Below are 25,000 nucleotides of genomic sequence, written 5' to 3' on the forward strand. Positions count from 1 at the left end.
ACGGATGGATGGAATAATGGATGGATTGATAACAGACAAGCCAGCTGATGGATGGTAAATGGATATGACTGGACAGATAGACAGATGTTAGATGAACGGACAAACGAGGTGCATTGATTTACGGACATTTGGATGGTAGGGGTGTAACATTATATGTTTTTGGATATGGATTTTCCCGTACCTAGCCTTCGATTCAGTAAAGAGACTTACTGAATTCCTAACCTTGTACACATTAATTAGTAGGGGGCAGGAAGTGTCTCTCATGTCATGTTTACTCTGCAATCAAAGACAAGCGGCGGCGCATTCGATCCAGGCAATATGTCTGTGTACATTCAGTCCTGATGACCAACAGCTCCATGGTTATTGACGTGGACAGCGGTACCAACCACAAAATGGGCGCGTTTGCCTTGGTGTGTTGAATTCAGGCAAGTTAGGCACCTCCACAAAGGATGTGGCCTAGCTTTTGATATCGGTAGTCATGACCAGCGATAGTGCTAAGACGGTGCAGAAATACTGAGGTAAATAACAAATTGTGGTCATTTCCTACAGAGTACAGGATGGACAGGTGGACAGATGACTAGATAGATAGGCGGACAGTAAACGGATAGATACAGATGTCGATGAATAGATGGACGGGTGAACAAAGGAACGGATGGTAGATGCATGATGGAGCTACGGACGGACGGTAGACTGTGAATGGATGGACGGACAGAGACCCCGATAGTGGATATGATGGTAATGAATACTGACCACACTTAAGCGTAGGGTCAGGGATGGGGGCACACACCCTTGTGTCCCACAGGTGGCTGACCCACTGCACCAAGTCTCCCTCCGTACACTTAAGGGACCTCACTTCCTGTCCGCTGCGCTCTCGCCCCCACAGTCGAAAAAGAGACACAGTGCCCGTCAGGACGGTGGACAGAAGGATCCGGACGGTGCCATCCACTCGGGTGTGGGCCGCACCCAGGGTGAGCGTGCCATTGGGGGCCAGCTTGCAGCTGGAAGGTGAAGTGTCTAGGACGACAGGAAAGAAGAAGAAGGGACAGTTGACAGAAAGACATAATGTGCATTTCTTACAATGGCCAGCAGGGGGAGCGGCACATACCTGCCATGAGGTCCATCAGGGTTCCATTGAGGTAAAGCAAGGGTCTGTCTTTAGTATGAGACCATGTCATGCATAGCGAGTGCCACTCCTTTAGTCCAAGGCCGAGAGGGAGGGTGGTCCATTCTGTGCCAAACAACCAGACCACCAAACGATCTCCACGACCACCCAGACCAAGACCTGCACACCGAGCATCAGGATGGCGGTACATGAAGGCTGTCCACTCAGACTTAGGTGGTGCCTGGACAGATACATGGATGCATGGATAAATGCTAAACTAAATCTGCCACTTTTTTACTAGTTACAAGGCATTACTTTTTGTTCGAATTGCAAAAAACAACAAATGCCAATGCCACACCATGATTGCAGAAGCCACAACAAATTCAAACGCTACAACACAACATAAAGCCACAACACAACAACTCTCATTTACAACACGACTGCAAAACCCACAAAAAATGCAAAGGCCACAACACAACAACTTTATGTCACAACACAACAAGATAAAGCCACAACAGTTTTACCCCACAACATAATTGCAAAAGCCACAAAAAATGCAAATGCCCCAACAACTTCACGCCCGCAGCATAAAAGCCACAACACAACAACTTTACCCCACAACACGATTGCAAAAGCCACAACAAAAGCAAATACCTCAACACAAGGTTTAGCCACAACATGATTGCAAAAACAACTACAATTGCAAACAACACAACACAGCAATATAAAGCCACACTAAATGTTATGTTGTCATTTAATGCTTAAAGTTGTGTGTTGTGGTGTTTAAAATTGTCACAAACTTTCTCGGCCACTGTACAAATGTATTTAAACAAATTCTGAGAGAAAAATAAACACACAATAAAAAGTGAATGGTTATAAGGAAATCCTTAAAAAAAACAATTTTAATTGGATAATGGATTATCACTTTTCAAGTACTGTAAGTGTTGACTTTACTTACAAATATGACATTTCACCAAATTTATTTACCACACATTGCATTTTCTATGTAATTTAGAGCTCTTTAAAAAAAACATAATTTAAAATGCATAATTAAACAAATAAATACATAAAATAAAAACAAACATTTAACCTAAATTAGGGGGTGAGCAATTATTATTTCCTATTTTACAGCCAATTATCTTACACCCCTGGGAAATCCCTGTCAAAAAAGTATTTATTTGTATGAGCAATTTTCAATGAATTACATTGCAGTGCTTTTTGTTCAAATACATTTGGCTGAATGCTATTTAAATTAAATTCTAGAGATTAAAAAAACATTTGAGTATACATTTAATAATGAATAAAATAAAAATAAATTCAAAGCAAATTAGAGAATAAATATACAAAATAAAAAATTGTTTATACAAAATGATAGAGGAAAAACTACTCTACCGGCACTATAAAATAAAATAAAAATAATCACACCCCGTTTGGAAACACCTGTCCTGAACATTTTTCTCTTAGCAGTGACCTTAAACTTGAGGTCCAGGCAAGCAGTGAGCTGGTTCGAGGTGGAGATGAAAACGCCGTCCTCCAGTCTCCAGTGGCTGCAGCCGAAGGTGAATTCAGCCACTTTGCCCCAAAGGCTGAGAAGAGGAGCTGAAAGGGAAAACTGCATGGGAAAACTATACAATATTTTTATCTCTCCTTTCATTGCAGTTCAAACATACCATTTCCTGACCTTTCATGTGCAGCCTATGACGCGTGTGATTTGTGCTTTGACTCCTGAATTTACAGTACGTTCGACTTATTTACAATATGCAAACACCAAAACATGACATACACTCTTCTAGCAATGAGAATGTACCTTTATTACATTCTCAATGAAATGTATCTAAAGAATAATGAATACAAATGAAATTATATAATTAGAACATTACAATTGATATATTTATAAACATATAAAAATATGCACAAAAAATATATTCTCAATGAAATGTATCTACATAATAATACACATAAACGTATATAATTAGAACGTTATAATAGCTGAGATAGGCTCCAGCACCCCCCGCGACCCCGAAAGGAATAAGCGGTAGAAAATGGATGGATGGATAAAAGATGTATTTATAAAAATAAATAAATAAATGTTTGAATTAAGCAGCTTTTTTTAAAGGAAAATGTCCTATACCTCGCATAGTTGTGGAGGCAGCGCCACACAGCAGAGTCAGGGCAACACACAAGACTTTTTGATGAAAAACCATCCCAAACCTACAAAAAAGTTTCAATAAGCATTTTAGAATCAGAAACTCATTCTCAACATATTAGTGTCAGATTTGTACAGAAGTATATAAACACATAACAAAAGGTTGTACATACCTGGTTAAAGATGTGTGCTGATGTAGCATTGACACTCTGACTGCAGTGCGTGTGTGTGTGTGTGTGTGTGTGTGTGTGTGTGTGTGTGTGTGTGTGTGTGTGTGTGTGTGTGTGCATGACACTTTTAGAGTGTAGCATCATGAGGGGGGGGGGGGCAGTACAGTACATTTACTGTATGTACAGCTTATCTTATCTTACATCTGAAGACATGATGAAGTTACTCCCCAGTACCAAAATGTACTAAAAACTACACATAATTTTTTTTTAAGTCCAAGACGTGTATATTAATAAAATGCATTACACCACAGGTGAGCGTGCAAGGCAAGGCCGGCAGCTGATTGGACGACACACAGGAAGAGGACGGGTTTATGGCATGAGAGCGTAAAAACAGCAACGTAGAGTAGCACTGCATTGATTTTAAGACATTTTTTGGCTACGCAATAAACTTTAAAAACAGTAATAAGAATTGTTTAAACATGTTTATTTGATACAGAATGACACTTAACTGAAAAGCATTTTTAAAAAGCTGTACTTTCATAACAATCAAATGCTAATGCTAACACTTTAGCATGCATTTTGGAATGACAACAACTCAGCATAATGAAGATAAGCAAGTGTGGGCTTAATATACAGTATAATCATGTATATAATCACATTTCAAGTATAAAAAACAAGGTGGTGTATTGATTTTAGTAGGTAATTATACAAATACAGTGAAACCTCGATTTACAAACCTTTAGTTCCGCCAAATATGCCTCCGTGTACGAGTGCTTCATTTATTCATATTGTGTCCCGCTGTGCTTGCTCGTAATAAGGAGATTTGAGGAAGCCGGCTTCGTACCACAGCAAGTTATTAATTGTGATGAGAACTGACTTTTCTGGAAAAATATGCCAAAGCGGACTTATTTCACAGCAGAGAATAAGACTACCTCTCGTTCAGCGGCGCCTCTTCCAATGGTACACACATGGCTCCTCCCTCTCGCCCCCTCTTGTTTCTCCCTCTGTCTGCTTGTTCCTCTCTCGTGAGGAGCAGCGCACGAGAGGACCTTTGCCGATAATATAGTGTAAGTGGTATTTACTTTTTTTAAATGTTAATTATTGTAGCGATATGGTTGTTAAAGTTAAGGATTTTTGTGATTTCTGATCGTGTGTGACGGCGCCACAGGGACTTCTGTATGTGTGCGCGCGTGTTGGCAGAGCAGAGCACACAGGACAGTTCAGCTTGATGTTGTTGTTTTACATTGTTGATAAAGACACACTTTGTTTGTTTGATATACAATACTGTATAGCACTTTATATTGTGTTGAATGTGTGCAAAACTTAACTTTTGTTGAGGCTGGAACTCGAGATGTCCGATAATGGCTTTTTTGCCGATATCCGATATTGTCCAACTCTTAATTACCGATTCCGATATCAACCGATGCCGATATATACAGTCGTGGAATTAACACATTATCATGCCTAATTTTGTTGTGATGCCCCGCTGGATGCATTAAACAATGTAACAAGGTTTTCCAAAATAAATCAACTCAAGTTATGGAAAAAAATGCCAACATGGCACTGCCATATTTATTATTGAAGTCACAAAGTGTATTATTTTTTTTAACATGCCTCAAAACAGCAGCTTGGAATTTGGGACATGCTCTCCCTGAGAGAGCATGAGGAGGTTGAGGTGGGCGGGGTCGGGAGGGGGGTGGAGTTGAGGTGGGGAGGGGGGAGAGTAGCGGGGAGTGTATATTGTAGCGTCCCGGAAGAGTTAGTGCTGCAAGGGGTTCTGGGTATTTGTTGTGTTGTGTTTATGTTGTGTTACGGTGCGGATGTTCTCCCGAAATGTGTTTGTCATTCTTGTTTGGTGTGGGTTCACAGTGTGGCGCATATTTGTGACAGTGCTAACGTTGTTTATACGGTCACCCTCAGTGTGACCTGTATGGCTGTTGACCAAGCAGATATTATGTGATTGGGCCGGCACGTAAAGGCAGTGCCTTTAAGGTTTATTGGCGCTCTGTACTTCTCCCTACGTCCGTGTACACGGCGGCGTTTTAAAAAGTCATAAATTTTACTTTTTGAAACAGATACCGATATCACATTTTAAAGCATTTATCGGCCGATAATATCGGCAGTCTGATATTATTAGACATCTCTAGCTGGAACCCATTATTCATATTTATCGGCCGATAATATCGGCAGTCTGATATTATTAGACATCTCTAGCTGGAACCCATTATTCATATCTATTGTTTTTTATGGAGAAATTTGCTTCACTATACAAACTTTTCGACTTATGCGCCCAGTTCAAGAACCAATTAAGCTTGTAAATCGAGGTTCCACTGTAATCTGTCCATACTGGACTAACGAAGAAAAACGCATGGAAAGTATGAAACATGAAAATGTTTTTACTTTTTGTGCACATAAAGTAGTACTCCAGACCTCTGCGCGTTTTATGTTTTTTTTATAGCATTACTACTGTAACAACTTACAGTATGCGACAATGCCAATACTTTGTGTTAAATATGAGCCATATGCTAAAAATAATTATTTTCTTATATTTTCAATTGGGATTTCCCCAGAGTGTTGGCAACAAAAATGGCCGCCTCACAACTTTGAAATGAAGACATTTAACCACAAAAGGTCCAAACTTAACAGCTAGCAAGCTGTCTTTTCTTGTCCTCTTCTAGTTGCTGTCGCAGTCTGGACACAGGATGTCCCGCCCCTTGGTCACAAAGGGCTTGTTGGTCAGACTGAGGGAACATCGCTTACAGTTGAAACAGTATTCGTGCCAGGAGCCTCCCTCGTACGTCACAACGTTCACTCCTTTGCCGAAACCTGCGCGGGAAAAGGTGAGTCGGGTCAAGGGAAGAACATAGCGCCTCTTTAAGACACTTTTAAATACTAATAATGAAGGAACACGCTAATTTGTATGCCTGTTAGCATCAATGCTAATGAGCTGCTTTGGTTTCTGACACGGCGTGTCTCAAAGAAGCACTATTTATCCACTTTTTTCACATATACAATGTAAATCTACCCTTTTCCAACATAATGGACGCCATATATAACATACAACAATGTAATATTAAGGAGTGGGACATGAGGACACACACGTAGCAACACTAGCACTATGTTAGCTACAATGCTAACATTACGTTCACATATTAACAAGAACATCATGCTAGCCAATTCGCTGCAGAAAAATGTCAAGCTGTCATATCTGTAGCTTGCTAGCAGCTGGCAGGCCTCCGGGCGTAGTTTTAGGATGTGCAGCGAAGCCTCTTTTTTTTTTTTTTTTTGTCCGTTTTGTGGTGTTCGGGTCTGTGAGACCCGTTTTCATTTTTTATTAAAAGAAAAATGATACAATTAATTAATTTTTCAAACTGAGACTCACTGACTTTGGCTCATTTTCTGTGAAGAACATATATCAGAATACATATTTAATGACCACACACCATACACCCCCCCTAAACATTTCTATTACATATAAGATGTCCGGGTCCACGCACGCAACGCGCACACACACACACACACACACACACACACACACACACACACACACACACACACACACACGCACACACACGCACACACACGCACACACACACACAGCAGGCCTAGACAGGAGGAGGACAGAGTGTCTAGGTACACAGAACATCAGAGGGTCAAATGTGCGAGAAAATGAGAGCAGACAGTGTTGACAAACAATGTTGCAACCTTGTGTGGGAACCGCAGGTGCAGAAACACAAAAGAAGAATCCCTGTGGGATGCAGAAACAGGCAGAGAAATTTTCCGTGCAACATTCATATTGTTGTTACTCAGCCAGCGTTCGTGGGTCCGATGGACCCGTTGCATTTTGTGGCTTTTAATGCCTCACAATCAAACACTTTTATGTTAAAATACTGAACAGATGTTCATTGGGATAAGGTAAACATCTGTTCAGTATTTTAACATAAAAGTGTTTGATTGTGAGACATTAAAAGCCACAAAATGCAACGGGTCCATCGGACCCACAAACGCTGGCTGAATAACAACAATATGAACATTACACAAGGGTGAAATATCTAAGTTATATTTGGGTATTCAAGACTTAAAGAAACCTGTAATGGCCATTTGGCAGGCGCTGCATTTCTTAGCCACGATGTTCTTGTAGCAGTCCACGCAGAAGACGTGGTCCTGGTGGGTGGTGAAGCTGGCCCCACCCAACGGTTTGGAGCAGGAGCTGCACACAAAACAGTGTCCGTGCCAAGGCTGCTCCTGGTAATTGACTCCTCCTGACACTATGGGCTAGAAGCACAAGGGAGGAGTCAAACATTGAATACATTGCTTTTGTGTGTGTGTGTGTGTGTGTGTGTGTGTGTGTGTGTGTGTGTGTGTGTGTGTGTGTGTGTGTGTGTGTGTGTGTGTGTGTGTGTGTGTGTGTGTGTGTGTGTGTGTGTGTGTGTGTGTGTGTCTAATACCTTATTGCAGGAAACGCAGACTTTGGCAAACTTGTTGTCGTAGCAGGGGCTGCAATAGACGTCGCTCCCTTTGGAGACAAAGCTCTGTGACGCCATTGGTCGTTTACACTGGCAACAGGTGAAGCACTCGTCATGAAACGAGTTGCCTTTGTACTCCACGCTCTCTGTTCCTGCACACAACCACAGACCGATGCAATGTTAGCCGGAGATTTTCCGCCTTTCCAACATCCGAGCTTAAAAAACAGACATTGTCCTGTGCCTTTTACACAGGCCTGCATACACCTGCTAAGACCTTTTGCTTGATGACGGTCATGTTTTTTAAGCAACCTTGCTCAAACTTGACACGCATGTTCTGGACCGTCCCCTAAAAGCCCGTGCAAAAATGAGTGGCAATTCGCCGAAGGTTGTTTTGTCCAGCACATTGAGCTGTGTGAAAAATTTCAAGTCGACTCTTAAGAACAGCGCTACTTTGTCATAAAGATAACACAGTCAACACAGTAGGAATGACTCATTGTCAACTCCAAAAATTGAAGCTTTACACAAACACATGTCACTATATCTATTGCAATACACAGCCGTTATTAAAATAATGGGTATACTGTAAATTTGAGGGTTATGAAAGTGTACTCCACCAGCTTCCTCACTAGGTGGAGCACTTCCATCTCCTATCCAGATTGAACAGGGGTGTCCAACTTGTTTTTAATGAGGGCCACATTGCATGCATGGCTAACCTCATATAGGGTTGCTTATAACTGTAAATAACATATAAATATAAACGCATAATAGTCTTGTTACAAAATTTGCATAGGCAACTGTTTTTGATTACCGTATTTTTCGGACTATAAGTCGCAGTTTTTTTTCATAGTTTGGTGCAACTTATACTCAGGAGCGACTTATGTGTGAAATTATTAACACATTACCGTAAAATATCAAATAATATTATTTAGCTCATTCACGTAAGAGACTAGACCAGTGGTTCTTAACCCGGGTTCGATCGAACCCTAAGTGTTCGGTGAGTCGGGCTCAGGGGTTCGGCGGAGGTCAAGACACACCCGACTCATCGTGTAAGTAAAAACTTCTCCCTATCGGCGTATTACGGATACGGCAACAGCAGAAGTCACACTGATTTGCAGGTGTGTAATTTGTTGTGAGTTTATGCAGTGTTGGTTTTGTTGTTTGAACAAGGTGATGTTCATGTACGGTTCATTTTTTGCACCAGTAATAAAACATGGTAACACTTTAGTATGGGGAACATATTCACCATTAATTAGTTGCTTATTAACATGCAAATTAGTAACATATTGGCTCTTAACTAGTCATTATTAAGTACTTATTAATGCCTTATTCGGCATGGCCTAATTATAAGCCTAACCCTCTAACCCTGGCCCTAACCCTCTAACCCTAACCAAATAACTCTAAATTAAGTCTTTGTTACTTAGAATATGTTCCCCTAGTGTCCAAAAAACTCTAAATTAAGTCTTTGTTACTTATAATATGTTCCCCTAGCGTCCAAATAACTCTAAATTAAGTCTTTGTTACTTAGAATATGTTCCCCATACTAAAGTGTTACCAAAAACATATAACTTTGTCTTGAATTTGAAAAAAAACAAAACATTTTATTTTTCACTAAAGAAGGGTTCGGTGAATGCGCATATGCAACTGGTGGGGTTCGGTACCTCCAACAAGGTTAAGAACCACTGTACTAGACGTATAAGATTTCATCGGATTTAGTGATTAGGAGTGACAAATTGTTTGGTAAACGTATAGCATGTTCTATATGCTATAGTTATTTGAATGACTCTTACCATAACATGTTACGTTAACATACCAGGCACGTTCTTAGTTGGTTATTCATGCGTCATATAACGCAGTGGTCCCCAACCACCGGGCCGTGGCCCGGTACCGGTCCGTGGATCGATTGGTACCGCACAAGAAATTAAAACAATTGTTTTTTTTAAATATACAATTTTTTATTTTTTTTTTATTAAATCAACATAAAAACACAAGATACACTTACAATTAGTGCACCAACCCAAAAAACCTCCCTCCCCCATTTACACTCATTCACACAAAAGGGTTGTTTCTTTCTGTTATTAATATTTCTGGTTCCTACATTATATATCAATACAGTTGGCGGGGATACAGTCCGTAAGCACACATGATTGTATTTTTTTATGACAAAAAACAAAACAAACAGAAATAGCAAACACCCCCCCCCACACCCCCTGTCCGTGGGACAAATTTTCAAGCGTTGACCGGTCCGTAGTTACAAAAAGGTTGGGGACCACTTATATAACATACACTTATTCAGCACGTTGTTCACTATTCTTTATTTATTTTAAATTGCCTTTCAAGTGTCTATTCTTGGTGTTGGGTTTTATCAAATACATTTTCCCAAAAAATGCGACTTATACTCCAGTGCGACTTATATGTTTTTTTCCTTCTTTATTATGCATTTTCGGCCGGAGCGACTTATACTCCGAAAAATACGGTATATGTTTTACTTACAGATTGACGGATAACTTGATTTGAAATGGCAAGTCAAAGTGCCCAGCGACATATTTAGGTGGTTATTTTTGATAACCAAAAAAAAAACCATCTTGTTGCATGATCAGATACCATTAAATATTTTTCTTTCAAAATTGAAAGAGCAAATACATTTAGTCAGAAAGTGCTTTATTTATTGTCTCCATGTATTTATCGTTTTTTTGGCAGGCCACATTAAATAGTTTGGAGGGCAACTTTAATATCTAGCCCTTGGGCTTTGAGTTTGACACCTGTAATGTCGAAGCTTCTTACCAGCCAGGATGGCTTTATAGCAGCTGTTGCAGCGTGGCGCCTCCTCCCTGGAGCAGCACTTCCCACACAGGATGCGATCATCCTTGGTGGTAAAAGGCTCCTTCGCCAGCGGCTTGTAACACTTTCCGCATCGGAAACAGTCCTCGTGCCAGTAGCGTCCCTTGTGGTTCAGCTCCTAAAGCGAGGACGAGAAATGAGACATCAACGCGTCTATTCAATTGACTGCAGAGTCTAGAAAAGGAAATAACCGCCGGAGTCAATAATTAGCATCAACTATTGCGGCAGTGGACAACCTCCTGCAGTTTTTAGTAACCGCTCAAGATGGCAGTAGCTTCACTTAAAGTATCATGAGTTGCTTTATCTACTATTAATGATTCCAAATGAACTTGTTTTAGTGCAAACTTGACAACAAGAGCCTCGCTCTAACCTTTGATTCCACAGAGATGGGTCGATGGCACTCGGCGCAGTTGTTGGCGCAGAATTTGGTGTGGCAGCGCACACACACCGGACGGCCCTCGTTGCGGACGAACCTCCTACCCCCGAGGTCCTCCCGGCAGTAGGAACAGTGCACGCTGGCGGCCATCTTTGTTCTGAGGATAACAACAAAAAGGAAACCTGCGTAAGTGCACTTTAACTTTTTAATACAAAGTATTTACTGTACTGTTTTTTTTATGAGGCCTTCAATAGTAATCATAATAATAATTAGGCCTGGGCGATAAATCGATTTTATAGATAAATTCAAGTTTTCTGTTGCAGAAGATTTTAAAAATTAAAAAAATCTATGTTTTTTTCTTCTCATGCTACAGCATACATTTTGCCCCAATGAGCTTCAGTAGCTTCCACCCTCCCCTTATTTCCTTAGCCGAGATTCACACGCTTAGCAAAATGCTAATGCAAACGGGAGCAAGATGTTTCTTCCAAAGAAAGGAAAATTGTTGTCAGTGGTTTTGTTTTGTGGCATCAGGCGTGAAACAAATGATTGCACACTGGCACTGCCAAGTTTGTTTAAAAAAAAACAACAAGTGGGGAAAACGCAACTCCTTACGAGGCAAAGAAAAAGAACATCACAACACACAAACAAACTCCAACTAAAAACCAGCTTACTGTGGTGGAATGGTTTCAACAAGTTATGGATGTACAAACGTATGATAAGAAAGAAGCACAGTGGAAAACGATCATTAAAGCAAGTTGTTCTGCACGTCCAAATCATCCATCCATCCATTTTCTACCGCTTGTCCCTTTTGAGGTTGCGAGGGGTGCTGGAGCCTATCTCAGCTGCATTCAGGCGGAAGGCGGGGTACACCCTGGACAAGTCGCCACCTCATCACAGGGCCAACACAGATAGACAAGACAACATTCACACACTAGGGCCAATTTAGTGTTGCCAATCAACCTATCCCGCTGCCTCCGTCGCCTACTAGGTATCTACTGGCCTAACACCATCTCCAATGACAACCTGTGGGACTAGGGCTGAACGATTTATCGTTTTCAGATCGAAATTGCGATTTCAGAAGTCTCAATCTTGAGATCGTGAAGGCTTCGGTTTTAGACGAACGTTATTTAGCTCTCCTGGCTGACATGTCTGTTGTGTATATGCAGCCTGCTCGTGCTACTCTCATGCCTTGTCAAACTCACCAATCAGAAGTGGTAAACTACTTGTGAGCAGGGCATGCCGTCACGCTAACCAATCAGAGGCGGCCATTGACGAGGCTACCGCGTACACGCCCACTAACAACTTTGGTGAAGAAACAAACGTCCTGGAGGAAATGGCTGCTGCCGCCGGGTCAGAAGTGGAGGAGGATTTAGTTTTAATACAGAAGAAGAGCAGCACGTCTGTCATTTGGGACTACTTCGGTTTCGAAACTTCAGATGTGCATCAGAAACAGGTACTTTGTAAAACTTGTCGGGCCAAAGTCGCCACATCCCAAGGCAACACGACTAATTTATTCCGGCACTTGAAAAATCACCACCGGCAGTTACACGACGAATATATGACCAAAAAGTCCGGTGAAAAGTCAACCCCGAGCGATTCAGCCCATTGTAGCAAACATACCACAATTACAGCGTCGTTTGCCAGTATAACTCCTTATGAGAAGAGCAGCCGCAGACAATGTTGTCACATGTCAGCGCTCATGTCTTAAACCATCAAAGGTTGACATGCTAGTTTTCTTGACCAAAAATCTGTGAAGAGTGATGTAGAGATGTCAGGGAAGCAAGTATTATTGTTAAAGTACTTTTTAGATTGTGTTTGTTCTGCACTTTACCCTGACTTGTGGTGTCAGTTTTTGTAAAAAAAAAAAAGATAAATGCTAGTTTTCAGGAATATTATGTTCTATTGTTAACAGAATAGATGTGCAATATTTGGGTGCTGCTAAGCGGTAAATGAATGACCCACCTATTTTAATGTCTGACATATTTTTCAGAAGGGCAGAGGTTGGGTCATTTTGTTTTTGTAATAGTATTTTCTTTATTACCATTACTTTTCAATTTCACTTTAAAATATTGTTCAGGTTTCTTCCAGGGTTGAATAAAGTACTTGAATTGCTGCTATAGATGTTGATAGGCTAGCTCTCTTGAGCCATAAAAGACTGACCTACCTACTTGAGTATAAGACTGTTTACATAAGGTCAGGATCCTTTTTTTCCTTTATTGAAGTTGTTGAATTTTGTTTTTCTTATTATATATTAAGCATTGCTTTTTGTGTTGGAATTGTTTTGTATTTTATTTAACTTAAACTTTTTTATTTATCTTAACATAATTAAGGTTTTTGTACTGGTTTTAGTTCTTTAGTTTTAATAACTGCTGTTGGTCAAGAACTTTGGAGAATGTACATGCATGTTTCTTAATAAATACATGTTTGAAGCAATTCTTACCTTTTAGTATTCATCCTTGCATTACATAGCATTTAATGTTTTCATGGTATATCATTTTTTGTCATGTTTTAAATCTGTTACTGTTACTGAAGCTTGATTTGAAAAGAAATCGTGAGTCAAAATCGAAATCGCAATTTCTGTCAGAAAAATCGTGATCAGATTTTTTCCTGAAATCGTTCAGCCCTATGTGGGACCTCAATAGACTAGGCACAATAGAAACACAAATCAGGAGGAGGAAATGGAAATGGATTGGTCACACACTGCGTAGACACAATAGCTCAATCACGAAACATGCTCTAACATGGAATCCGCAAGGCAAGAGGAAGGCCTAGAGCCACCTGGAGAAGAACCACAGAGCAGGAGATGAAGGCGCAAGGGCTGTCATGGCAACTACTGGAGCGGAGGGCACAAGACCAAAGGGGATGGAGGAGTTTCATCAATGGCCTATGTTCCTCAGGGAATTTAAAGGCCTAAGTAAGTAAGTAATCAACCTATCCCCAGAATTTAAAGGCCTAAGTAAGTAAGTAATCAACCTATCCCCAGGTGCATGTCTTTGGAGGTGGGAGGAAGCCGGAGTACCCGGAGGGAACCCACGCAGTCAAAGAGTGGAAAAGCTTAACCCCTAAACCCATTAAAAGAGTGATGTCAAACATGCGGCCCGGACGCTAAATTAAGCTGCATTTTTAAATGAAAGAAACTGCTGTTCTAAATGTGTTGGGCAAGCAAATAGTTTATACCAAGTATACAAAGCAAGAGGTACACGGTAAAGCGGGGCTGTGACTCCTACCCCTCAGCCCAATGTAAAACAAACAAGAGTAAAATAAACACATTTAAAGAAAGTGAACAGTGGATATGACAAATTAGGTAATTGATACATAGAAGCGTTTCTATTTATCCTTATAGTTTTTTGTTCAATCCAAGATGGCTGTGACTTTAAATGTAATTGCATTGTAGATACACTGAGATGAAGTCTAATGAATTGTGTTCTTCATGGTGTTTTTGAAACTGCGCCATTCCCTCAGAATGTTCAACTAACTTGAAGTGTTTTGTTTTGTCAAGAGGATTATTTGTGATATGACCATTTTTTCAGAATGTGCTTGTTCTATTTTGGGCTGAAGTAAAACAAAGATTACAATCTGAAGTTGTCGTAGTTGTATTTTTAAGTTATTATGCTGTGATTTTAGCCCACGTGGGAATACATTTTCCTCCATGCGGCACCCGAGCTAAAATGAGTTTGACACCCCTGTATTAAAACCATAGGGACTTCTCAATGCTACATTATTTTTTACACAAGTATTTTATGCAAGGCAGAAGTTTTGCCTCCCATAGCAAGCTCTAAATTGAATAACTTTATTTGATTACAACAATGCATATTGATCAACATATGAGCAAATATGCCAGAATGATTTAAAATAGCTAAATGTATTCTTAGTTATTGAAAATTATTTCATACAAAGTCCAATTTTTATATATTTTAAAAAGCTTCCATGGGCTCCATTGTAAGCAAACTTTTGATAGCATTTATTTATTATTTAGAAAGCAAAAAAAACAAAAAACCTCCATCGTCATGTCTTTCATAATGATTGTGAACGATAGGCAAAATTCCCCCCAAAAAGTGCAGTTCCCCTTTAAACTACCATGTGACTCCCAGTAAATCATTAAAGGAAATAATTTCTTAAAAATTTGTGAAATACAATAATAATGAAAAAATCAAACATATAAAAAGTTATATAGATGAAAAAAATGCTATTGAATTATAAGAACAATTTATTGATTGTTTTAAATGTAAAAACGAATGTGATCATTTTGTCTACAATAGGGACGGCGTGGCGAAGTTGGTAGAGTGGCCGTGCCAGCAATCGGAGGGTTGCTGGTTACTGGGTTCAATCCCCACCTTCTACCATCCTAGTCACGTCCGTTGTGTCCTTGGGCAAGACACTTCACCCCTGCTCCTGATGGGTGCTGGTAGCGCCTTGCATGGCAGCTCCCTCCATCAGTGTGTGAATGTGTGTGTGAATGGGTGAATGTGGAAATACTGTCAAAGCGCTTTGAGTACCTTGAAGGTAGAAAAAGCGCTATACAAGTATAACCCATTTATCATTTACAACAGTGTTTTTCAACCTTTTTTGAGCCAAGGCAATCCGGAGGCACACCACTAGCAGAAAATCATTAAAAAACAAAACTCAGTTGACCGTAAAAAGTCGTCGTCGCAATTGTTGGATATGACTATAAACCATAATCAAGCATGCATCAATATAGCTCTTGTCTCAAAGTAGGTGTACTGTCACGACCTGTCACATCACACCGTGACTTATTTTGAGTTTTTTGCTGTTTTCCTGTGTGTAGTGTTTTAGTTCTTGTCTTGCGCTCCTATTTTGGTGGATTTTCTCTTTTCTTGGTACTTTCCTGTAGCAGTTTCATGTCTTCCTTTGAGCGATATTTCCCGCATCTACTTTGTTTTAGCAACCAAGAATATTTCAGTAGTTTTTATCCTTCTTTGTGGGGACATTGTTGATTGCCATGTCATGTTCAGATGTACATTGTGGACGCCGTCTTTGCTCCACAGTAAGTCTTTGCTGTCGTCCAGCATTCTGTTTTTGTTTACTTTGTAGCCAGTTCAGTTTTAGTTTTGTTCTGCATAGCCTCCCCTAAGCTTCAATGCCTTTTCTTAAGGGCACTCACCTTTTGTTTATTTTTGGTTTAAGCATTAGACACCTTTTTACTACATCTACAAAGCAATTAGCTACCGGCTGCCACCTACTGATATGGAATAGTATTACACGGTTACTCTGCCGAGCTCTAGACGGCACAGACACTCAACAGCACATAATTTGCAGACTATAATTACTGCTTTGCAAAAATATTTTTAACCCAAATAGGTGAAAGTAGATAATGGTTGAAAAACACTGTTCTACAGTATTCCTTGGCGTATTGCTCTTGGTCACCACTTGAGGCGCCACAGATGTTTGTACATGGACACTTGCAGCGATCTACTTACCATACTACTGGGGTAAGTTTGCCACAACTGTTTGCCACAACTGTTTACCTGTGTGAAGTTGTGCCGTTACGGTTTTTAGGTTAACGTATTATGCTTTTTGGTCAAAATATCTCCAATCTTGACCAATTTATGTGTGCTTCGTTTATGCTTATTTGTGCCTGTTTGGGTCTAACTATTTTAAACTTAAGGTTATCAACAAATTATGATTCATGACTAGCCCGCCCACCTTCTCGAAAGTTAGCCAAACCAAACCCAGTCGTTTGTGCTTGTTTGCTCTAAAAAAAAGTTGTTTTGGTCTAACTCTTAGTTTTCAACTTCTTAACGAATTATGATTCACCTCCTAGGGGGTGAACAAGGGGATGGGTCAAATGGAGAGGACACATTTCACCACACCTAGTGTGTGTGTGACAATCATTGGTACTTTAACTTAAACTTAATAACCAGCTCCATGAAAAGTTAATAACTTAACTATGATAGTTAGACCAAAAAACAAGTGGGACTAGTTTGGGGAGATTTTAACACAGTTGATGATTAACACCACATTAATTACACAGTAATACCATAAAACATTAATAACTTGAAAACAAACGTAGCCCAAACAAACGGGACAAGTTTGGGGAGATTTTGACCTAGTTAAGGTCTAGTCATGTTAACACACGTTAATAACACAAAAGACATAGTTGGGGGTGGCGAAAGTTCTAGTAATTATTAATAACACATTAACATAAAACCATAAAATATTAATACCATAAAAACTATAACACTTATACCAAAAATGTTTGCAGCACAAACGATTGGTATTGGCTTGGGGAGGTTTTGACAAGGTGGGGTTGCTGGTTATGAATATTAAAATGTTAATAACTTAAAAACCATAATAGTTACACTATTATAGGGGGGCAGGAAGTGTATTTTGGAATAACTTAAAAACCGTAATGGCACAAACAATTGGGGCCAGTTTGGGGAGATTTTCACAAGGTGGCTGCCAACTTCACACAGGTCAAGTGTCATGTGTGTGTGTGTGTGTGTGTGTGCGCACGCGTGTGTGTAAAAACGTTTTCCCTCACAACTTTGACAAGACACTTAACAGCAATTGAGAGGAATGTTGTTGGGTCAGAACAGGTGTGTTGAAGGGTCATGCAGGTGGTGACTGGATCAACACAATAAAAAATGGGTGTGTATTTTCCAAAGTAGTCCAGGAGGAATCTTTGAAGACGTTTTGCGTGTGTGTGTGTGTGTGTGTGTGTGTGTGCGTGTGTTTATTTTACGTTTCTGGCATCTAGTCCTACAATTTATGCACCAAAGTACATTAAATTACACGTTTCCTTTGCAATATGCTGTGCAGCCAACAGAGGGTGGTGTAAACGCCACACCGTTGAAAAATGGCTTCATGCTATTGTAATTGCATGGATCTTAACCACAAATACACCTATACTGCATAAAAAAGGAAGGTATTCGTGTAATTATTGTCCCTCTCAAAAAGTTGATTGTTCCATTAAGCCAGGCAACTGTCCTAAAAATGGTACCCTCCTAAATCACATAATAGCCATAAGTCTACAAGTAAAATGTTATTTTGCATATTTCCCACATCAAGTTCCTGTTGGCTGACCGCAAGGAATTCTGTCAGGCGCTCGTCTTTCTACCTTCGAGTCTTGACATCACACTTTATTATAGCTGGTCCACATGAGACAAAATGTTTTTTTTCCGTAGTGTTTATTCACATACAGAATGACGAGTGTGAGTGTGGTCAACGTCTAAAGGTAACACAATGCCTCTCACTCACAGACAAAGAAAGGCCACTCCTGAGGAAACGGAAGGTTTTTTTCATGAAAAAAAAAAGAACCTTGTGGTGTGAGCTTGCATGCCTGCACACTTACAAAGGCATTCTACTTCTTAGGGCATTTTAAAGCTAAATGACCTTAAGTTCCTCATATAAACATTACATAGACGAGTAAAAAATCACATGTAACACTTCTACTCCTAAGCTGCTGAATACTAAAGGCTGAAATTTTGTAAAACCATGCTTCCATACTTTGGTGACTGTGCTATTAGTTTTCTGACAAACACACCACAAGGTGGCGCTGTTATTGAACCCAATAAATCAGCTTGAATTTTCTCACCTAGCTTCAATGTGCGTAAAAAAATAAACCTGTGTAACTTTGCGGTGTTTAGCTGAATCATTGTGAAATTTGGTACGCATCTTTAGCGGATTGACAAGCACGTACATGTCAAGTTTGAGCAAGATTGGCCGCCGTCAAGTGAAACATCTTTGCAAAGGCGAGATTTAGCAACTAATTGCTTCAAGTTTTCGGATTAGTATTTTAATAAAAATCTGTCAAACAAAAGGGACGACAATACAGTGTATGTGTGTGTGAGTGTGCGCATAATTATATCAGCAGGAGTTAACTTATTTTTACACTTGTTATACAGTTATTCTTGTTATTTCAAGGGCACAGTTTGACCCTGGAACAGATTATTTCTATGATTAAAATAACTTTCAAGGTTCCGTTGTTGACTCCTCAACAGAGAGAAAGCAGCAGGTTTGCTTGTTCTTAATCCATCTTTATTCAACAAAGATGTAGCCCATAGCGCAGGCCTGGGCAATTATTTTGACTCGGGCGCCAAATTTAGAGAAAAAAATGTGTCTGGGGGCCGGTATATCTATTTTTAGTAAAGCTAATATAAAACCTCACAATAAAGTCTGATTGAATGCTAAAAATGTTATGACAGACCGCCTTAAAAACGGAATTTTAAATTTTTCTATGAACGATAAAACCCTGAATATTGAGAACATACAAACGTCACACCCCCTCTCAATCGACATATTTTACAATCAAGCCAAATGCAACAAACACAGCGAAATATGAACGCGAAGGGTAAAAAAACAAAAAACATCTACAATCTGATATATGTGATATATCACTAAGCTTTAGAACTTTCTTGTAAAAATCTCCTTCCGCGTCTGTCCCTGACACCCGCATTTCAGGCTGGCCGCTCTGGAAACACTCTGTGGAAACGCTCCCCACCCACACTGCTTGGTGCCTCGTCTGACCTGCTGTGACGTAGATTACCATAGTTACTAGTAGGGTTGTACGGTATACGGGTATTAGTATAGTACCGCGATACTAATGAATCATACCATACCATACCAACTTTATTTATAAAGCCCTTAAAAAACAACCACAGTTGAAAAACAAAGGGCTGTACACCACAAAGAAATAAAGGCAAAGGACAGACTAAAAAATAAAATTTAAAACAGAAGTGAAATACACATTAAAAAAGCGAATACAAAATTACCCTAAGAACAATTTTGTTAGATAAAAAGCAGTTAAAAGTTGAAAACAGTTAAAAAAGTTAAAAGTTAAAAACAGTTTAAAGTCTCATGCTGGGTTAAAAGCCAGTGAATAAAAATGGGGTTTAAGAAGGGTCTTAAAAATAGCCAAAGAAGGGGCCTGTCTCACATGGAGTGGAAGATCATTCCAGAGTTTGGGGCCCGCAACAGAGAAGGCTCTGTCCCCCCCGAGCTTACGCTTGGATTTGGGTACCTCCAGGATCAGCTGATCAGCTGACCTGAGGGACCGGGTGGGGGCATAGAGGTGGAGCAGCTCAGAGAGGTAAGGTGGGGCAAGACCATGTAAGGATTTAAAAACAAGTAAGATCATTTTAAAATGGACTCTAAAAGACTACAGGCAGCCAGTGGAGGGAGGCTAAAACAGGAGTAATGTGCTCTCTTTTTCTTGTGTTTGTTAAAAGTCGGGCAGCTGCATTTTGGACCAGCTGCAGACGTGAGAGGGAGGACTGACTAATTCCAAAATATAAAGCGTTACAGTAATCCAGCCGAGATGTGATGAAGGCATGGATTACTGTCTCAAACTGTTGCCTATAAAGAAGGTTTTTAACCTTAGCCAGCTGACGTAAATAAAAAAAGCTGGCTTTCACCACTGTGCCAATCTGACGGTCCAATTTAAAATCACTGTCAATACGAAAACCCAGGTTGGTGATCATGGGCTTAACGTACAAAGCCAATATTAGGTACCATACCGCCTCTGAAAAGTCCGCCACACCCTAAGATTTTTTGTTAAAATAAAGCCAATAATGCAATTTTTCCCGGTGCCCTTTATTTAGAAAAGTATCGAAAAGTACGGAAAAGTATCGAAATAATATTGGCATCGGGACAACACTAGTCACTAAAATATCATGCAAAAGCGCACATTCCAACCATTGAAATACATTGTATAGTTGAAGACTTATGGTCATTTGAAAACATCACTGCACATCATAATGGCAGCTACACTTTCCAGCTTAAAGATCTAAAAAAATTATTTGGGAATGTCCGGCGGGCCAGATTGAAAAGCTTAACGGGCCGCATGTGGCCCCCGGGCCTTAATTTGCCCAGGTCTGCTATAGCGAGACCTTTATTCTGAAGTGACGTATTGTTGACAGGAAGTGAGACGGATATTCCATGCTAGTCGGAGAAGAATATATCAAGTATGACGTCATCCCTGCAAGTCTCATTTTGTATTGTTTTCATTATCATGCTCAAGTGGGAGACTGGTGTGTGTGTACGTGTGTGTGTGTGTGTGTGTGTGTGTACGTGTGTGTGTGTGTGTGTGTTTTACCGGCTCCCATCAGGGGCGTCGCTTTTCCCACTTGAGTTATGTTTCAATATTAATTTGTGCATTGAATAAGCATACATACAGAAGATAGAGGATATCCTGCAGGTAGGTTTGGACTCCCAACAAATTAGTATTATTATGCAGGAAGAAATCAACAAGGACGGAGTCTAGAAAAATATTTGTCACATTTGTCTGCACGTAGCCGACATCTGCGTGTTATGTTGGCATGAGCTTATCACTGAAGAATGTGCTGGAACACTAGAGAAACAGGAAGTCGCCATCAGAATAGTGTTGGCATGGACCAAACACACACGCGCACACACGCGCACACACACGCGCACACACACACGCACACACACACACACACACACACACACACACACACACACACACACACACACACACACACACACACACACACACACACACACACACACATTTATACAGTAAATTATTATACATGATGGTGTTATTGAGACCTGCAAAGTTCCATGAGCATGAACCCATGTTGAACTAGTTGTGTTAATGTACTGTAAAAGTAAACCATGTTTCCATTCAAGCTGTGCAATGAAGTCATCATTGGCAAAGATAGTCCTGGAAAATGTGTTGAAACTTAAATAGCATCTTAGGTTTTCTCATATATTTGCTAAGGTTATGGAGGTTAATTTGGGTCTTTTTTTGGCACTGAATTTATATTTTGTGAAGTAAAGTTAATTTTTTTTATATCAATTTTTGCTGACAATTTCAGTGAAAAAAAAATCGGTAGCATAATGTGTGCGTTTAAAACTTCAGTGTTGCAATATTCAGCGTATAAGAATTTGCTGCTTCAAAACGCAAGACCCACTTCCGGTAAAGTAAGATTGAAGCAATCGGTCCTGTCTCAGAACCAGCCAATAAGGTGTCAAGTTTGAGGTCATGTGACACAAGTCTTACAAAGAGGCAGGTAATGCAGCACTACGCGCCACATGCCATTTAATCTGCTATATATCCCTTTTTATAAGTACTTTAAACAGTGGAAGTTGCTGTGCATTAGTGAAAAACATCCCAAATATTCTGCACAAAAGGATAGATGTTGATAACATGATGGTAATAACACTCACACAACAATGACTGACACTAAAAACAATATAACAGACCTTTTCAAAACAGGAATTCAATTTTAGTATTGTACATGTACATGAAAATACAGAATGTGGGATATAGAATATTAACTATGAACAATGAAACACTGAATATTGAGAATATATGGACATTGCATTCCATACCACCTCCTAATCAACATCTTTTATGATTGAGCAAGAATAATAAAGATGCAACAAACACGACGAAACATAAACGCAAAGGGTAAAAAAACATCCACACATTCAATATAATATTACTTTTCTGTAAAACTTTGTTGTAGAAATCTGCCTCCATCTGACACTTGCGTATCAGGCTTGTTGCTGTGTAAACAAGCCCCGCCCACTATGCTTCGGACCTCTTCCGCATTAAGCTACTGTGACGTAGTAACTAGGGATAAATGCGTTAAAATGTAATATCGGAAATTATCGGTATCGGTTTTTTTATTATCTGTATCGTTATTTTTTGGGTTTTTTTTTTTTTATTAAATCAACATAAAAAACACAAGATACACTTACAATTAGTGCACCAACCCAAAAAACCTCCCTCCCCCCATTTCTTTCTGTTATCAATATTCTGGTTCCTACATTATATATCAATATATATCAATACAGTCTGCAAGGGATACAGTCTGTAAGCACACATGATTGTGCGTGCTGCTGGTCCACTAATAGTACTAACCTTTAACAGTTAATTTTACTCATTTTCATTAATTACTAGTTTCTATGTAACTGTTTTTATATTGTTTTACTTTCTTTTTTTATTCAAGAAAATGTTTTTAATTTAGTTATCTTATTTTTTTTATTTGTTTTTAAAAGTACCTTATCTTCACCATACATGGTTGTCCAAATTAGGCATAATAATGTGTTATTCCACGACTGCATATATCGGTTGATATCGGTATCGGTAATTAAAGAGTTGGACAATATCGGAATATCGGATATCGGCAAAAAGCCATTATCGGACATCTCTAGTAGTAACCCGTATTTCACTCAAAAGTGCAGATTCTAACCATTGGAATAATTTATATAGTTTGAAACATAATATTTATTATGTTGTTTTATTCCCCGGTAACTGCCTTTTTTTTAATGCTGTTTTGCAAGAACCATGTCACGTGACTTAATACTTGCCACCTCCTTGGCTGGTTCTGAGACAAGATTGATTGCTTCAGTCTTAATTTACCCAGAAGTGGGTCTTGGATTTTGAAGCAGCAAATTTTTCTGCACTGAATTTTTATAAGCTGAATTTTTGTACACTGAATTTTTAAAACACACACATTTTGCCACCATTTTTTTCCCACTGAAATTGTTAGCATATTTTTATGTAAAAAAATTCAACTCACAAAATTTAAATGCAAAAAATTCAGTTGCATAAATTCAGTGTAAAAAAAAAAAGCTTTCATAATTTAGACAAATTAACCACCATAATAGGGTGTTAATTATTCACTCAATACGAGAGAAAAGAATGCATCATCTATCAGTAGGAGGCCTTATTATTACGCTACTAAATATTTCATCATTAAAAGTGCTAAACTTCATATAAAGTCTGCCAGTCTTAAATCCAATGTTTTCTTTTAGTATTGATAAAATCGATTGATTGCCTTTTAAAACGATGTTAGATCAATACCTATCTTCCAAAAGGAAAACTTGCAAAGCACAAAAAGATGTAGTCGAATCTAAGGAATATAAATCGATATATCAATTAATCGTTACACTCCTTAATCCAGGGGTGTCCAAACTTTTTCCACTGAGGGCCGCACACGGAAAAATTAAAGCATGCGGGGGGCCATTTTGATATTTTTCATTTTCAAAACATAACAAAATATATGGATTTTGTTTGTTTTTTACCTTTAGGGCTCCCGGGGACCATAAAGGGTCTAAGTCATTAAAATGTTAAAAACAAGTCAAATTATTATTTTTTTATTTATATAACACTTACAATAAATCTGTACAGTATATCAACTTCAGGTTGATATAAAGTTAAAAAAACCAAAAAGGTTTTATGCCTTTTCTGTCAAAGACAACTTAATTTTTTATAATAAAACTGAAATATGCAGTATTTCCCCCTCTGCCCAAAACATTCAGAAAGCAATGTTTGATGTGAAGTAATTAGAGCCTTAAAAAGATCAATAATGCAGGACACCATTGATTTTAATTCATTATTATTTTTGAGTAATCACAGTGAATACATAAATAAAATCCCATTAAATATATTTGGGATCCAAAAGGTGCCCCACTCAGAAAGTGATACATTTTTATTTTTATTTTTTTACTTTCAACACTTAAGTTACGAGCTCAACTTCAGATATATCTGTCGATTTTACGTTTGATCTATTATTTTGTTTGTTTTATGCTCTTTTGTCAAATAAAATGTTTATGTTTTTGTATGGCAACCACACAATATATGCAATATTTCCCACATAAAACATTTTAAAGTGAAATATTTGAAATAATTGGATCCTTGAATAGGTCAATAATTCATTATAACAGATTTTTTTTTTTTTTTTGGAGCAATGGCAAAAAAAGAAAAAAGAAAGATAGACAAAAGGAAAAAAAAAAAGCCTGCATGGTAGCTTTGTGTCAACATTGCAACTTTTTCTAGTTAGATTTCACCTCATTCCACTTTTTTAGATGTTTTTTTAATTTTTGCAATAGCATTTCCAGAATGTGTGGCGGGCTGGTAAACAATTAGCTGCGGGCCGCAAATGGCCCCCGGGCCGCACTTTGGACACC

General features: G+C 39.0%; 2 protein-coding genes across 2 annotated transcripts in view; both read right to left on the reverse strand.

Annotated features, from left to right (window-relative positions):
* The window catches only part of LOC133650966 (adhesion G-protein coupled receptor G4), a 32,281-nt gene extending 28,828 nt beyond the window's left edge, over positions 1–3,453 (reverse strand). Inside the window, exons 1-5 of the mRNA XM_062048787.1 lie at positions 3,422–3,453; positions 3,234–3,313; positions 2,574–2,701; positions 1,106–1,343; positions 751–1,014 (exon numbers count right to left, since the gene is read on the reverse strand). Of these exons, the coding sequence (XP_061904771.1) occupies positions 751–1,014; positions 1,106–1,343; positions 2,574–2,701; positions 3,234–3,313; positions 3,422–3,450 (739 nt within the window). The 5' untranslated portion in view covers positions 3,451–3,453. The remainder of the gene's footprint in view (positions 1–750; positions 1,015–1,105; positions 1,344–2,573; positions 2,702–3,233; positions 3,314–3,421) is intronic.
* Positions 3,454–3,881: 428 nt separating this feature from the next.
* The window catches only part of LOC133650973 (four and a half LIM domains protein 1-like), a 31,753-nt gene continuing 10,634 nt past the window's right edge, over positions 3,882–25,000 (reverse strand). The window contains exons 3-7 of the mRNA XM_062048798.1: positions 11,093–11,255; positions 10,666–10,840; positions 7,867–8,036; positions 7,507–7,693; positions 3,882–6,244 (exon numbers count right to left, since the gene is read on the reverse strand). Of these exons, the coding sequence (XP_061904782.1) occupies positions 6,093–6,244; positions 7,507–7,693; positions 7,867–8,036; positions 10,666–10,840; positions 11,093–11,248 (840 nt within the window). The 5' untranslated portion in view covers positions 11,249–11,255 and the 3' untranslated portion in view covers positions 3,882–6,092. The remainder of the gene's footprint in view (positions 6,245–7,506; positions 7,694–7,866; positions 8,037–10,665; positions 10,841–11,092; positions 11,256–25,000) is intronic.

This window comes from Entelurus aequoreus, linkage group LG05 (assembly GCF_033978785.1).
Source record: "Entelurus aequoreus isolate RoL-2023_Sb linkage group LG05, RoL_Eaeq_v1.1, whole genome shotgun sequence".
NCBI lineage: Eukaryota > Metazoa > Chordata > Actinopteri > Syngnathiformes > Syngnathidae > Entelurus > Entelurus aequoreus.